Source organism: Harpia harpyja, chromosome 12 (assembly GCF_026419915.1).
Source record: "Harpia harpyja isolate bHarHar1 chromosome 12, bHarHar1 primary haplotype, whole genome shotgun sequence".
Taxonomy (NCBI): Eukaryota; Metazoa; Chordata; class Aves; order Accipitriformes; family Accipitridae; genus Harpia; species Harpia harpyja.
Window position 1 is genome coordinate 26,366,645 of NC_068951.1, and position 15,276 is coordinate 26,381,920.

Genomic DNA, 15,276 nt, shown 5'->3' on the forward strand with positions numbered 1-15,276 from the left:
ATCAAAACAGGGGTACTTGTATACCATGCTCTTATAGTAGTGTAATTTCAGAGAACCGTAGGAAAAAAAAAAAAGACTGCAAGCTAAGACAGAAATATTTCCTAAATAGGTTGTTTTCTTTTTTATATATCCTGCATTTATGATTTACAGTATGGAAAAAAAAAAATCTTAAAAGATTTTTCTTATTTTTCTTTGTTTCCTCACAGGCTGGTGCACCAACAGGACAATTTCCAACAGGAAGCTCATCAACCAATCCTTTCTTATAGCCTTATAGACACTTTACCCAAAAGAACTCTTATGTGGTCACATAACATCTCTGCGCCTCTTGCACTGTTGTCTTGTTTCACTGATATTAGCTTTAAACACAAAAGAAGTAAAAATAAAAGCCTGCATTGTGTACCTTTTAAAAAATTAAAAAAAAAAAAATTAATACACAAACCCAAGAAAATCAACCCCCCACCAGATAATAACGTGCAAAACAGAGGGCTGTGGTAACATCCTTGAACCTGTGAACTGGCAGGTAAAAAGTAGCGGTATCATGTATATTAAAATTGGCTAATAAGTTATTGCAGATACCACATTCATTATGCTGCAGTACTGTACATATTTTTCTTAGAAAATAGCTATTTGTGCATATCAGTATTTGTAACTTTAACACATTGTTATGTGAAAAATGTTACTGGGAAATAGATCAGCCACTTTAAGGTGCTGTTGTATCTCTTGGAATGAATGAGCTACATCATTTTAACCATTGGTATTGGAAGTCATGAAGTTAAATTGAAGGTTTGTTCATTTCTCAAAATGTTTTCCTTTCCTAAGAGCTCTTCTATTTATACATGCCTAAATCTCTAATGGTAGAGGGATACCTGTCTGCATAATAAAGCTGATCATGTTTTGCTACAGTTTGCAGGTGAAAAAATAAATATTAGAAAAAAAACAATTGTGTAGCATTATTTCTGTGCAGTAACATTTTATTGGGTTAAAATGTACATATTGTGAGTCTCATACACAGATGAATTATCAAAAGCAATATGCTTAAAGGTGAGTTAAGCTTAACATTTTCATGTGCCTCACTTGGATATGTTTCTTCATGTCCTTGTGATTAAGCTTGCTGTTCTAGCTCAAGTGAAGTGATCTATTGAACAAGAAAATGTTAAGTGAACTTGGATTATTTTGGCAGAGTAGCTGTGTAATGAAGGACACTGGAAGCATGAAGGAGGGTAGTTAGTTGAGAAATGGTTAGCTGCAAAAGACATGTAATTATGGATAGCTCATGACTGTCTTAGAACAAGACTTAGTTGTGATCAGAACAGCATGTGTAATAGCAGGCCAAGGTGCCACAGATGTAATAGCACTCTTTTTATTAAAAATTGATATATATTAGACCTCCTGTGGAATATTAAAGTAACTGATTATTTTTTTAGTTACTGGAATGTTTCCTGCCATACTAGAATGGAATTTGTACAGGGGAAAAAACATCTGGCTTGTGTAGTCTGTAATAGTAAGAAGGTTCAAGAAAAATGTAACTCTGAATCAGTAGTTGGTGATGGTGATTTAAACACAGAGATAACTTGGCTTAAGTTCAAGTGTAATACTGGAAATAAGCAGATAATGTAAATATATCATGAGTACATAAACTGCAAGCTTAAAAAAAGGTTTCTGACCAGCTGGAGAACAAAATTCTAAAAGCTTTCAAGATAACAGGAATCAATAATGTCAGATTGATTTTTGAGAAAAGGATGTGCAAGCCCATTTTGAGACAAATGTGAAAATTCTTGAATGTAAGATGTTTCACTTGTAACATTCAGGCAGTCAATTACATCTGCTTATTTCTAGGGGAGCTGAAAGACTTGACCACTGCTTGTAAAAACCCTCTTATGCCAGTGCTTTTGACTTCCATTGCCTGCCTATAGGAGGGTAGTAATTTCTGTATCTTACCTTCTTTTTTTGGAGCTTTGGAGATCCCAAAGCAGGGGACATGCAGCTTATACAAGCTGCTTATAGTAGCATTCCCTACTTAAATGTCTGGGTTTGTCCTGTTGGCATATTTAAAGTTAAAACAGACTTGAAGTCTGTCTTGTCTTTCTGATGAGGACTGCTGGATAGACTGTGGTGTATAGTTTAACTCCTAAGATTCTCTGGGAAGTAATTAAACAAATCCCCAGCAATTGAGGGTTTCCAAGATGTTAGTGATGCCCTTGTGCTCACCACTGTTTTCTAGCATAGTATAAATGGCTGGAGTTCTTCCCTGTTGTTGACCTCACCTGTTTTGGGATAGTAACACAAATGCAGCAGGGAGTGGGGAACTGCAAGGGTTCAGAAGGAATTGTGGAACACTTAAATAGGCTTATTGCGGGGAACTGGACCAAATCAACCAGATGTCTCATCAAGGAGACGAACAGCCTTGTGGAAGGGGAACAATCCTGTGCTCTCCACCTAAATTGATGTAAATTAAGCTTTGGGCAAGGGCTAATGAGATCAGAATCTATTGAAATTGTTCTGATCCAAGTGAAGCTGATTACTGCTAAGAGATGCTGAAATTCATTTAAGTATGCAAGGCATGCAGCTTTAGATTATGTTGCAGAAATAGTGGAATACCTTGTTTTTCATAACTAGTTTGAATGCAGATTAAAGGTTGGCAACTTATACTGTACACAACCGCATCTGTTTAGTGTATGTTCACTAATTTTAAGTTTGTCAAACTCCAGACAAGTAGCTGAAGATCTTGTATTGTTTTGAGTCTCCTTTACATTGAGCAGAAACTGACACCATAGCTGTGTTGTTGATTGGATTTTTAAAATAGCTATATTTACAAAATTAATTCTTCACCCATGATTGTAAATGTTTTTGTCTTAGAAATGTCTGCAGTTGTTCACGCAATTGCTCACGCAACTGGCATAGTTGCCAAAAAAGCTATACTTCCACTAGCTTTTCAAAATCTTCTTCTGCTTTAGCATCAAAGCACTTCACTTGATGATAACTTTAGCTCTCTTATACCAAAAATTAATTTGGAGACCTTCTAGATTAATACTTTTAATCCTAATATGTCAGCTCTTACATGTGTATGAAGATGCTGTAAGAAGTACATCCTGAGTTCTACAAGCAGATGTGATGCCCAGGTACTGCAGTTCAAAGTTATTTAATGGCTGTAAAATCCCAAGCACTGTGTTGAAACAAATGCTGAGGCAAGAAATTAATTTGAGAAGGACCAAATTTAGTTGGAATTTCTGAAAGAGAACTATAAATATGGTGCAAGTATTCTGCTCTCTTGAAGGGAAAATGTAACTGGGGTATAAAGGCAAGTTCAAGCAGCTTTTAAAAGTATGTTTTTAAAGGAATTAGTGATTTTTACTTTCTTGTGAGCTGAGTTGGGGGAAACATCAGTTACTTAGGACTCCTGGCAAATCTGTAAGTTGTGGTAAAGGAACACAGTGGAATTTGCTGCTGTCTGATACAGTTGACTCCAAAGTGGACATTATTGAACACAGTTGAAAGAACATTCCCTAATTAGCTTTAGTTATATCTAAAGTTTTAGTTGTGTTATTTCAGTAAGACTGCCTTGTATAGAAATTGAAGTGTCTCTCCATGATTTAAAAATAAGAAGTTTAGGAGTTTTTTGCTTCCAAAGATAAGTGTGTGTGGGTCACGGCAGTTGTCAGACATAATTAATGCATAAGCTTATCAAGACAGACACTCAAAGGGAAGGTTAGTGTGTTTTATTTGTACATCTCCAACAAACTCACAGTAAAGCTGTCACTGCATCAGTAGCAGCTTATCTATATAACGATGTTTTCCTTACGGTCCTGTAACTTCAGATTTCTGAGGAGTGCATTGTCTGTGTGGAATCCAAAATGACTGCATTTGGCCATTTGTAAATTAAAGTGGCAGTATTGCTGTGCCATACAGCATTGTAGTAATCTACCTTTGAACATACAGAAGTAGCATCTTTTGGAAAAAAAAATGGTTTATTGCTATTTGTTAACTTGCTTTAAAAATGCATGTCACAACTTCCAGTTGAAGAAGTCTTAAGTTTTCAAAACGCTTCTGTGGCAAGCTTTCCAACAGGTCATCTAGCTGCTATGGGGCAACTGCTTCTTGAGATTCCCTAGGAATGTTTGAAGATCTTATGTCTATGACTAAATTGCATTTAATTGAAATACTTGGTAGAAGTGAAAGTTCAGAGGTTGTGTTCTATAAGCTCTTCTGTTGCGAGGTACTGTATGTACTTGCTTGTTGTGGCATTAATTGAAGTTTTGGTGTCATCACTAAATTTGAGTTGAAATTGAAGATTGATTGAGGATTGCTTGGTATTAAACTACTGATGAAGAAAATGGGTGAAATGCATCATCCTGTTGACAAAGCTCTTTATGCTGTAGGCTCATAAACAGCCTGTTTCACTGTTGACTAGTCTTGCTTGATTGAACGTTGGTTCTCCTAATTCATTGTTCAGATGGTGCAGCCTTCTGCACTGTTGCTTGCAACCATTCTTTTTGTCTCCATTGTTAATGATCAATGCTTTCACTAGCCACACTAGTATTTCTGCATTTGATGGACATAATGGTGTATATGCTTCTGATCAGGAAAATTCCAGCTATGAATGTGAAGTAGCTGCTATAAATGAGAAACTGGAAAATGGAGGTGGGGAAGAAGGAGGAGGAAGAGTAAAAAAACTGATTTTCCTGTTAGGTAGTAACTTAAGGGGTGTCCCTCCACTGCTGCCTTCCCTTCCCTGTCAGCCGTGCCCCAAAATGATGCCATCTTGACAGGATTCGAGAAGTCTGGCTGCTTGACTTCATACTGTAGAAGTCTGCAGTTGTGAAAGGAGAGGGAGAGAATACTCTGTTATGTGCTTCCCCTCCCCACCTCAATAAGGGAAGAGGACAGCTGCCCTGCACTTTCTGGCTCTTCTCTGAAAAGATGAAAGCTAGAGACTTGGACCTCATTCACTGTATAAGTTTAAACTTTCAATTTAGAAATTTAATGGGGAATCATGAGATTAGTTCATTTTCAGAATTACAGTAACTTAAAGGTGCATCCAGTGAAACTGCATAACTTAGAATTACCCTAGTAACAGATCCATAGATTGCCTTTCAGCTTGCTTCCCGTTTCTGTTTAGGGTATTCTGACAATAAACTTATGCATAGTAAGCCTTTAAATAAAAAAAAAACAACCCTGAGTAATAGGTGGTGGCCTTTCCCTTTTGCTCTGTGAAAATATTCTTAAAATTATTGCAGAAATGCAAAATTAGCAGGACTAGAGGACAAATAGGTTGTAGTAGCTACTGCCAGTTCACTTTAAATGAACTTGTTTTTCAAATGAGTAACTGTCCTAAGCTAGCACATTACCTAGTATCTTCCCAGAGGCTAATCTTGGAGTGGAACCCTCTTTCAGAACTGAGGGCAGTGTGAGTAATGTAGCTTACCTGGGTGCTGATATCCAGTCCCAGGCCTTTTGAGTCTACTACAACAACAGTTAAAATTGTCTGAATCACCAGTGCAACAAAGTTGTTGAAGCCAAACATCAAAGCATAACGCTGCATGCTTAGATTGACAGCAATCTGAAACCTGAAAATGAATGTACAGGTTAACTAAACTATGGAGAACAAGGACATTTGCAGTTTACTTATGGGAGGAAGTTTGGGAACAATTTAATGTGCACAGGGGTTTCTTCAAAGGATAAAGCCTTTTCAATCTTGGCTATTTAACAGCTTCATTTTGGCAGAAATCCCTTGTTTTTCTGGCTTTGGCACTTCTATGCATCCTACTTATCCACTCAAATAAGTAAAAGGTATATTTGCTAAATAAAGACCTGTGTATATTCATTTGTTCATTTAGAGAATACTTGTACAGAGACCATTGAACAGCTGAGTGCAGAATAAGGTAGTTTCTGACTTGGAGCAACCTATTGTAATGGTTATGTCATATAATTTTAAGCATAGTTTTATACAAGCTAGAAATATGTGCTGCTGCCATGACCTATTTAAAAATCTTATTTATAGGGAAACTTCCGGTAAAATTTTGATAAATTTAAAAATGTGACACTTACTGATTTAAATCAGTTTAATTAGAGCAGTTGTGTATTATACTTACGTTGCTATTGTTATAAGGAGCATATAGCATGCTTTAAACACAAGGTAACCAGCATAACATGCCCAGATGTTGTCAGTAAAGTGCATGAGAAATAGAGAACCGGCATCCATTGCAGAGAAAATTCCCAAAGCCAGTTCTCCAGAAAGATCCCAGTTTACTTTGATGTATCCAACTGCCATGGAAGTTGCTGAGCCTAAAAATTTAAAAATAATTAAAACTCTGAAACATCATCATCCCTTTCGACCTGTTGCATAACTGTGTAAATGGATCATGCCAAGAGCTCTTGAGACTGTTATGGTCACAATGGGCTTTGATAATGGTGTGGTTTATATTTTCTGTTAGCGGTGTGGGAGTCTTCTGTCTGTTTGGGTTTTTTTCTCCTTGCTTACAGAGCCTTTGCAGACAAGTACTCTGAGAAAATGCCTCATGCCTAAGGCTGGAGGCAGCAGTGTACAGTCTATTGTTGTTACTCCCATTTTTTGACATCTGTGAGCAAAGAGAAAAACAATCCTACCAAGCATTTTCTGCCAAAATAAGCATAATGGAGTTTAATTCCTTCATGTAAAGATCTTTATGGAATGAAAATCTGTTGTACTCTTTCATGCTTGCTTTTTTTTTTTTTTATGAAAGCATCTTTTCAGTTTCTGGTGAAAAATCTTAAGAACTGCATTTCTCAATGCCTTATTGACAATCACATACAGTAAAAACCCATACTTGACTGTAATATGGTATAACAAACTCCAGCACCTTGATTTTTTTTTTAATTTTTTTTTTTTTTAATCTCTGCAATAATGATGAGGCTTACTTTTCTCCCCATCTCAATTCTGGAGAAATACTTCTACTATAAGAAGGTTATCCAGCTATGGCATTTTTTTTATGCTCCTTTAGCACAGAGGCTCCTGTAGGTTTATGAAAGCTCTTTGAAACATGATATGCTGAGGTTAGTAGCTCAAATGCAAAGAGAAGTCTGGTCCAGGCAGGTTATACAGCGGTGAGTTATCAGAGTCCAGAGACTACTACTAGTTGCCCAGATGTTTTCAGGCAGGCTAGCACACTAGTGCAAAATTGCACTTCATTTGCTGGCTGTATGTGCTCTTCATTAGAATTCAAAAAATCATAGCAGGCCTACTCCTTTGGTCCATCACTGCTACAACCAGATGTTTCTAGTAGTGTGAGTGCTTTCTGTACCCTGAAATAGTATCAAGTGCCAGAGAGTGTAAAAGCAAGAAAGCCCTTGGGAATACTGCTCAAACCAGTAGCCTGAGAAGTTTTGGAGTACCTTCAGTAAAATGCATTTTCATGCTGATTGCAGGGAGGAAGAGTAAACACAGTTCCCTGTAGAAATGTGAGATAAGGCTCCTGGTATGAAGGAGAAGATATAGGTGTGTAAATGTTCCATTGGTACTGTACAGCTATTCAAATGAAGTTGCACTTTACCCATGTGCCTTCTGTTTTGTGGCCAAAGAGGAATGTCATTTGGATGGACCAAGTAACATAGTGAGAATCAGAATGGCTGAGGTTGGATGAGACTTCTGGAGATTGCCTAGCCCTGCAGGGTGAACTAGACCAAGCTGCTCAGGATGGTGTCTAGGTTTTGAACATCTCCAAGGATAGAGAGTCCACACCTCTGGCCAACCTGTTCCAGTGTTAAATCACCTTTACAATAAAAATGTTCTTGTATGTTTAAGTGGAACTTTGTTTAAATTTGTGCACCTTGCCTCTTCTCCTGTCACTCGGTACCATTGCAAAGAGTCTGGCTCCATCCTCTACTCCTTCCCTTCAAGCCTTTATGCACATTAACAACATCCCTTGTTTTCTCAGCGTTAACAATTACAGCTCTTAGCCTCTCCTTGTATATTGTATCCAGAGGCAAACTCATTGATCAGGATACAGATGCAGTCACTGAATATTTGTTCAGGAGCACTCATCCTGAAATCATCTTTAAATCCACTGTCTAAACAGACAATCTAGAACAGTGTATCTGTTAATATGCTTTTTTAATTCTTAAACCACCTAGCTTAAGGTGCATTTGAGGGAAGAATGGGCAAGGTGTCATTGCACAGGGTTTTTGAACTGCTTACTTGGAGTTAAATTCATGGTCTAAACAGAGCTGTGAACTTAAACCCTTAAAACACTTTGGTGGAATGAGGCTCCCCTAAGGAGGACAAGCTTATATCTATATATTTTTTAAGATGATTTTTGAAGACCCCATTGAAAGTTGTATAGTAAAAACATGCTTTGCACACTTTTTTTGGGTGTTACATATTAGAGGCTGTTGCGGTTGACCTTGGTCCTCATAGAAGATGAACAGAAAGGCACGAAAGACTTTGCTGAAGAATGCCATCAACACAGGATGGGTTAGAAGTAGTTGATGATCTTTTACTTACCTAAAATAGTTGCTATTGCTTCAACAGCTCCATTGTACACTGCAGAGCTGTGAGAGGGGGCTCTGAAGTCCCACAGCACTTGGATATAATTCAGAACCTGGTTAAAGCCTGCTGTAGCCAGAGCCCACCACAGGGACCAGTACAGAAGTTTCCTAGAGCTGTAGCAATCCCTCAGGTCCTTGCTCAGCTGCACCAGTACACGAAGCATGTGATTCTGGGGCTTGGGATTATCAGTCTGCGGTTCAGGTGCTGGTCCCCTGTCAGCAGATACAGAGCTCTTGTCCTCTCGGCAGCTCGAGGGCCTGTCAGAGCCGACTGTAGCCACCACTTTTTCTGGTCCGGGGAGAGTTTCTGTGACATCTTTCCTGTGGAAGAACATACTCTTTTGGGGCATTGGGAGAAAAAAGGAACAAACAAATGCCAGGGACACGGAAGCCAAAGTAATGGCATTAAGGTGAAAGTAGGATACATCTGCTAAGGAAACCAGCAGCTGTCCTAGCACGGCCGCAAGGGTGGCTGCAACAAGAGTGATACTTCTGCAATAGCTCGTCACTCTCTGATAGTGATCGGTGCTGACGACACTGTAGATGTAGGCGTAATAGGCGACCTCGGTGGCTGTCACCATCCCGTAGAAGAATTCCACCACCTGCATGGCCACCACTCCGTGTGCGAAGAGGAGCAAGAGCCATGTGATGATGAAGCTGACGCCCTGGAGGAGGAGGACGGGCTTGTAGCGCACGTAGTCTGTAATCAGGAAGACTGGGAAAAGGAGTGCAAGGTAGGAGTATGTCCAAACAGGGAAAATCTGGTTGGTAACCTAGGAAAGAATAAAAGAAATATTTTTTTTAAAATACATTTTAAATGTTGACTTTGAAGCTTTTTGATGATGGTATTGAAGAAACATAGTTGTGGTGACAGGAGACATTGAATTGTGTGAATTGTGCAGAGTTAAACTGCCTTGAATTACAAAACTGTAAATGTACTCCTGAAAAGGTGACGATAGTGATGCTAGGCTCTACTACATAAAGAGGTAGATTGGCTTAAAAAATATTTCTGGTAAAGGCTTATGAATAAGGTAGATTTTGATGTGCAGCTGTTTAAAGCAGTTGTAACTGTTCGTGTCGGAGGAAAGCCTATCCAGCATAAAATCCTGTTCCCCACAGTAGCTGAAAATGAACGCCTATTTAGTTTTAACTTTTATGCTAGTCATTGTATATCTTTGGTCACCTCTCTCCTTTGTCAGAATTAGAAAAAAAAAAAGTATATGCCTCTTATGATGAGGGAACTGGAACTACACATAGTGAGTGGGTAGCTGTTACTATGTTATCTTCACCTTCTATGTTTTCTTCAAATGTAATGTGTAAGAAGTAAGCAAGTATTTGATGGAACAGTATTTTGGTAAGCTTCAGTTGGCCTTCAATGGACAGATGCTCTGAAAAGAATTTCTTTTTCTAAATCTGATCTCTATTCAGGTTGGAAGGTGCTGTTTACTGTCGCCACTAAAGCTCAGTGCTTGCCCAGGCAGCTTGACTACAGCTGGAGGGGGGGCTTCTTTTAGATACACTCATAGGAAAAGTTCACTCTGTGATGTGCAAATTGCCTGTTTGGGGAGGTCTTATCCAGTAATTGCTGGACCTGCTGGGGTATCTGTTCATGATCACTTGTTCTCTGCTTAAGCAATTGGATTAGAAAGGAATTGTTTCAAATGCTGGAGGAACAACAGTAGGTGGTTATCTTTATACTTCTGAACTTGTACTGGAGTGAGTTGCACGATGAGCAGCAGGTTCACTATATCTTTCTGGGTGACTGTTTCTCTGAACTATAATTAGAATTTTTAAGTGTTTGACTGAAACTTATGGAATTAGCTTATCAGAGGTGGGTTTGACTGAAAGAGCCAATATCTATACTCCACTTTCTTTTGAGTTAAGGATTCTTGCTGGAATCAGAACTAAGGCATCCTGTCATGCTATTTGTGTAATTTCATGTAAGACAGAAGATTTCCCTTTGTGGTTAAAAAAAAAATTAAAAAGGGGGGGAAAAAAATCCCAACAACCCAAACCACAAATACATTTTTTCAGAAGAAACCTTGGGTTCACACTATGCTAGCAGCTTCTGCCTTAACATTTGCTACTGCACATCAGGAATGACTGTTCTTCATATTAGCTGTATGTGGGTGTAACAAGCTTATGTTTTCTAATTATACCATTAGCTCCATGACTCAGCCACTTGTTAACTATGTCCCCTTTTGTTGGGAAGCGTACTCCTGAAGCAGCCAGTGCTGAACAGAAGAGCAAAGCAAGGAAACCTGCAGTGCGTGCTTTTGTCAAAAAAAAAAACCCCAGAACTTTTTCGAATGTGAATCTGACCTCCACAGGTTAATGAATGCATAAAACAGCCCTGTAATGTAGGTAATAATCTAACAGCTCATAAGGGGAAGTCTGCTTGGTTTTCTTATGATTTGCAATCACTATGTCACTGTCAGTGTAATCAATTCCATGATAAGGTTAAATAAATCTTAGTGTTGCCCCTCCTCTGGGGCTCTAGGTGGAGAGAGGAGCTAGCTGGCCTGATTTTGCTGAAAATATCAATTTTTTAAACAGCCACCAAAGTAGTTTAAAAGTCCTAAGAATGTGGAGACTTTGAAGTTTTGACCTTTTGCAGAAGAGGTGACACCTTACTCTTTTCCAGAAGCATCTTAAATATGAGTCTCTAGATAAATATGCCTGTATTATTGAACACTTCATCTCCCCTTCAGTTATTGCTGTAGGACTTAATGCTTTAAGCATATTAATTATTACTTAAGAGAATAGTTACATACCTCTTCAATCGTTAGGTTTTTTTCTGGTCCAGTTAGATAAGGAGTGAGAAAAGGTTCTGATGGCCTCATTGTGGAGAAAAATCCATTCGCACAGATGATCAGTGTGGGATAAATCCAGCTGTGGCCTGTGGCTCTCTTCCAGCAATCCATAGTCTACCTAAAAAAAAAGGGTAGTGAAGAAACGAGCACATCAGGAATTTTAAAAGATGCTCTTCATAGTTGGTAAAAATTCATTTGCAAGTTTACTTTTTAACTAACCCTACTTCAGCTAATGTTTCTCTCACTTAAACCTGCCAGTGATCACGGATGCAGCTTATAAATGAACAACTCAGATCAAGGTGCATTGGTGGTGGTAAACTCCAGTCTCTGTATCATCTATCAAAGGTTGTTCTTAATGACGTACTTAGAATTGAGTGGATGTATCTTAGCAGAAGAATAAAGTTCCATTACAGTCTCATTTCCGAATAAATGAGTGGGCAAACTGTGTGATTAAAGCTTGTTCTCAGCATGGTCAAGGAGGCTTTTTTCTGTTGATTTGCAGCCTGAGCGCCAAGTGGAAGGATAGAAGTGCAAGCCTTTTTGCAGACAATGAAAGCCACCAGCCAGCTCACAACCCATTGTGAGCTCGATGTCTTCAAAGTGCTTTAATACTCATCATATTTCTTGCACTCCAGTCATTTGAGCGGGTAAAGAAAGATGCAGAAACTATCTGCTCATGGTACCTGCTCAGACTTAGAAAAGAGGAATCCTGACTTCACTTTTGAAAGTGATGATCAAAAGGAAAAGAATGAGACTTGTATCTTCACTGTAGTTGGCAGCAAAAAGAGTATAGAGATTTGGGTTTTTTAAGCTTATTTTACTTGTTTTGCCTTAGGAAGTCAGTTCCACTGTTCCCAGAAAACAAGTAAAACAAGAATGTTCTGAAACATAAGAGAATGAAAGCAAAGCACTGAGTGATGTTTAATCAAGCTGTTACAAGCTATTTCTTTTAAATTGTTGAATTCCATCTTGTAGTAGGCACTTTTTCAAAAGTGCTTCTACTTGCACTGTGAGATTGTATTTATTAAAACTTTGCATAAATAGTATGTTATTAAAGCAGTATTCCTGTGACCTCAGAGGAATGTTACAAAAACCAGCCCTAACCTTGAAACTTGATTTTAAATGTTTGCCTCTGATTATCATCTTTCTCTTCCAAATCATTGTATATAAAATATAGCCTGTATGATCCTTAACTCTAGATCTGCTTTGAGATCTTTTGATATCTGTTACCTTTTCAAAATAAAAATATATTAAATCCTGGACTGATCAATAACATCAGCATAAATCTTGCATCACTTCCAAACGCACTGAGCAGTTGAGTGGCCAGCACACATCCAAATAAGTCTGAAGGTAATTAATTATCTGTCAAAGCTGTGGCTGTGGTGCATTTGTTGTGGATTCATGTGCAGTTTCCTCCTAGGATGACCTTCTGTCTTGTAGAAGAGAAGTCAGAAACCACCCTTTAGGACTGGAGGTAGTAAGCAATTTCTGTGTCTTTTTGTTTCCTAAAAGTTCTTTCTAAATATGATGAAATGTTAACAGAATTTAAATCATAGTAATAACAACTCATCACAGCTCTTCTTGCTTGCAGAACTCGTCCATGAAGATTGCAGGGGAAGCTTTCTCCTTTACAGGCTTTGTCAGCAAACTGAGTTCTAATTTTAAGATAAAGCTTTAAGACTCGCAGTAGCTAATGATTAATAAAAACTTACGTGGCAAGACAGCAATCACTTGATTGCATTTTTGTGTTAATAAATACCTTTAAAAGCTCTGGTCTCCGATTCATGGATAAGACACAGCACCCATTTTACAGTTTGGGCTGACACTGACCGTCCCCTGTGCATAGCGCAGCAGCCTCTGGGCTTGCAGGTCTCTTCTGACTGTTCCTTTGCTGGGGGTGCGGGGAGGTAGGGCATAGAATACTTCATACTGTTAGTTGGCCAGGAATTACTTCTATACAAGGACCAATCTGTCACTTAAGGGCAAATGGACGAGAACATAGGGAGCTTCTAAATTGACTTTTTAAGCTAAAAAAATCAAACCAGAACTGCTTCAGAGAAATGCTGCTGCTTTGCTTTCCTTTACCCATTTTTTTTAGACTGGACTCCCTACGTCTTCCAAGGTTCACCAGAGGATAGAGTTGACCCTGCAGCCTGTTGGGGGGATGTGTGTTGACACTGGGAGCAAACGCTGTGGCCCTGACAGGAGGGGCCCCACGTGCTGCCCAGAGCAGCTTTGTGAGCTGGACAGAGCCTGGCCTTGCTCTACAGGTATGGAAAGCTCTCGCACCGCTTCAAGCGTGTCGTGCGGCCAGGCAGGCAAGTGTTTGGAGAAGCCAGGCTTGCTTCTGCATTTCATTCTCTTTCTTTACCAATGGCTTCCAAGAAAGGAGAAGAACCATGGGGAAGATGCTGCTGGGTACGTCTACTGGCCTGCTGAAAAGTGGCTGCTGACTAGCATTTCTCTGGTAACCCACAGAGTGCTTGGTTATTAAGCAAGCTTGCTTTGAATACAAAGATACAATTTGTTCGCTGCGTTGTTGGCCAGACCTGGCCTTATCAGCTTGCTGGACTGTGTCTTCACAGAAGACTTGTGCCCAAACCCAGTAAAGTTTCAAAGGTAGTTAGTGTTGTACTTGGAGGGGGTTGTAGCTATGGGTAGCGATGTGCTCAGCTCTGGATTTTCATATTTACTTGGAATCCTTTAGCATGCCGGGAGAGAGATAAGCACTTAATACTAAAAGCTGCAAGGAGAGGTGGATTTGTTCAGTTTCCTTTTCCTGCAGAACCAGAGCCTGTGTTTCCAGCCTTGCTCATAACCTGCCAAGCCTCAGCTATCTCCTCTCCAAAAAGTGTGTGTGTACGTACGTGAACACGTAGGTAGATGTGTGCATCTGACTATTTTGGATTAAATCTCTAACTGATTGCTGGGTTAATACCGATTTGCAGCTGAAAACCCATGGTAACATAAGACCATACCTTTCTCTTGCTGTTGTTTCCGCCTCCAACGTGTCATGTCCTTCCTAACACTCGTAAGAGCTGCCCTCTTCCCTCCCTATTTCTCCCCCACCCCACCCCCACCCCACAAATGCTCCCCCCAACTCCCAAACTCAGAATCTTTCTTTTGGAAATTTGAGAGAATAGGAATAGATTTGTGTGTGTGTGTGTGTGTTTCTGCTTGGTTCCTTTGCTCCTTAGTGCCATCCCACATACCTGGAAGGCTGTAAGCTCTGACCAGTTCAGAACGGAAGAATTTTTATGGTTCTTTCTACTAGTTTTTCTAGCTCCTTTCCTGCAGCTTACTACTGCCATTATTTTTTTAATAATAGCAAGAGTTTTCACATGTTGCTGATTCCTTTCCTTTTGTCTGATGATACATAGCAAGAAATCTTTAAATTGCTGTACCAAAGGCAGTTGGAGACTGTGGAGCTGGAAATACCAAGTTTCTCTTTTTCATTTAAACACAAACTCTAGTTAGCTTCTAGTCCAGGACTGGCACCTAGTTCTTTAACTAAATGCCTCAAAAGAAGTTTCCTACTCACAAGGAAAAGTAAAACAAAATAGTCCTTGCTCTACTGGACTTTGTCACCGTTTCTTCAGGCAGGAATATCATGCCCTCAGTTCTGCAGTAATAAAAGATATTTACTGTTTACTGCAAACTAAGTACATGTCCCACTTTTACAACTGCATTGGTTAAGCTGTTCTGCTTAGAGCCTGTTTACAATAGAGAATGTCCACACAATGCACAAGAGTAAACAAAAGGCCTAGAAAATGAGCTGGGTTCATTTGGTCAAATCTTACCAATTCTTCTTGTGACTTGAAACAAATTGCTTCTCTCCTGCCTGCTCTCGCCTCTGGGCAGTTTGTCTAGTTGCAGTATATGACAATTGTATGAAAAGCACATATGTCTGTACAAATGATAGCTTATGTCTCTACAGGAAAAA

The 15,276-nt window shown here is 39.2% G+C and overlaps 2 protein-coding genes across 11 annotated transcripts in view; one reads left to right on the forward strand and one right to left on the reverse strand.

Annotated features, from left to right (window-relative positions):
* Positions 1 to 900, forward strand: part of AGFG1 (ArfGAP with FG repeats 1) — a 38,034-nt gene extending 37,134 nt beyond the window's left edge. For all 9 annotated transcript variants that reach the window (XM_052805056.1, XM_052805050.1, XM_052805051.1 and 6 more), the window contains one exon: positions 207 to 900. In XM_052805056.1, coding sequence (XP_052661016.1) covers positions 207 to 266 — 60 coding nt within the window. In that variant the 3' untranslated portion in view covers positions 267 to 900. The remainder of the gene's footprint in view (positions 1 to 206) is intronic.
* Positions 901 to 954: 54 nt separating this feature from the next.
* Positions 955 to 11,474, reverse strand: LOC128149628 (thiamine transporter 2-like). 2 transcript variants are annotated; one of them, XM_052805064.1, is made up of 5 exons: positions 11,295 to 11,474; positions 8,477 to 9,293; positions 6,090 to 6,282; positions 5,423 to 5,564; positions 955 to 1,135 (listed from the first exon to the last, which is right to left on the reverse strand). In XM_052805064.1, the coding sequence occupies exons 1-5, from the start codon at positions 11,442 to 11,444 to the stop codon at positions 1,103 to 1,105; spliced, it is 1,335 nt and encodes a 444-aa protein (XP_052661024.1). In that variant the 5' UTR covers positions 11,445 to 11,474; the 3' UTR covers positions 955 to 1,102. The 2 variants fall into 2 exon arrangements, with proteins under 2 accessions (XP_052661024.1, XP_052661023.1); XM_052805063.1 differs by lacking the exon at positions 955 to 1,135 and adding an exon at positions 3,702 to 4,625.
* Positions 11,475 to 15,276: the final 3,802 nt, after the last annotated feature.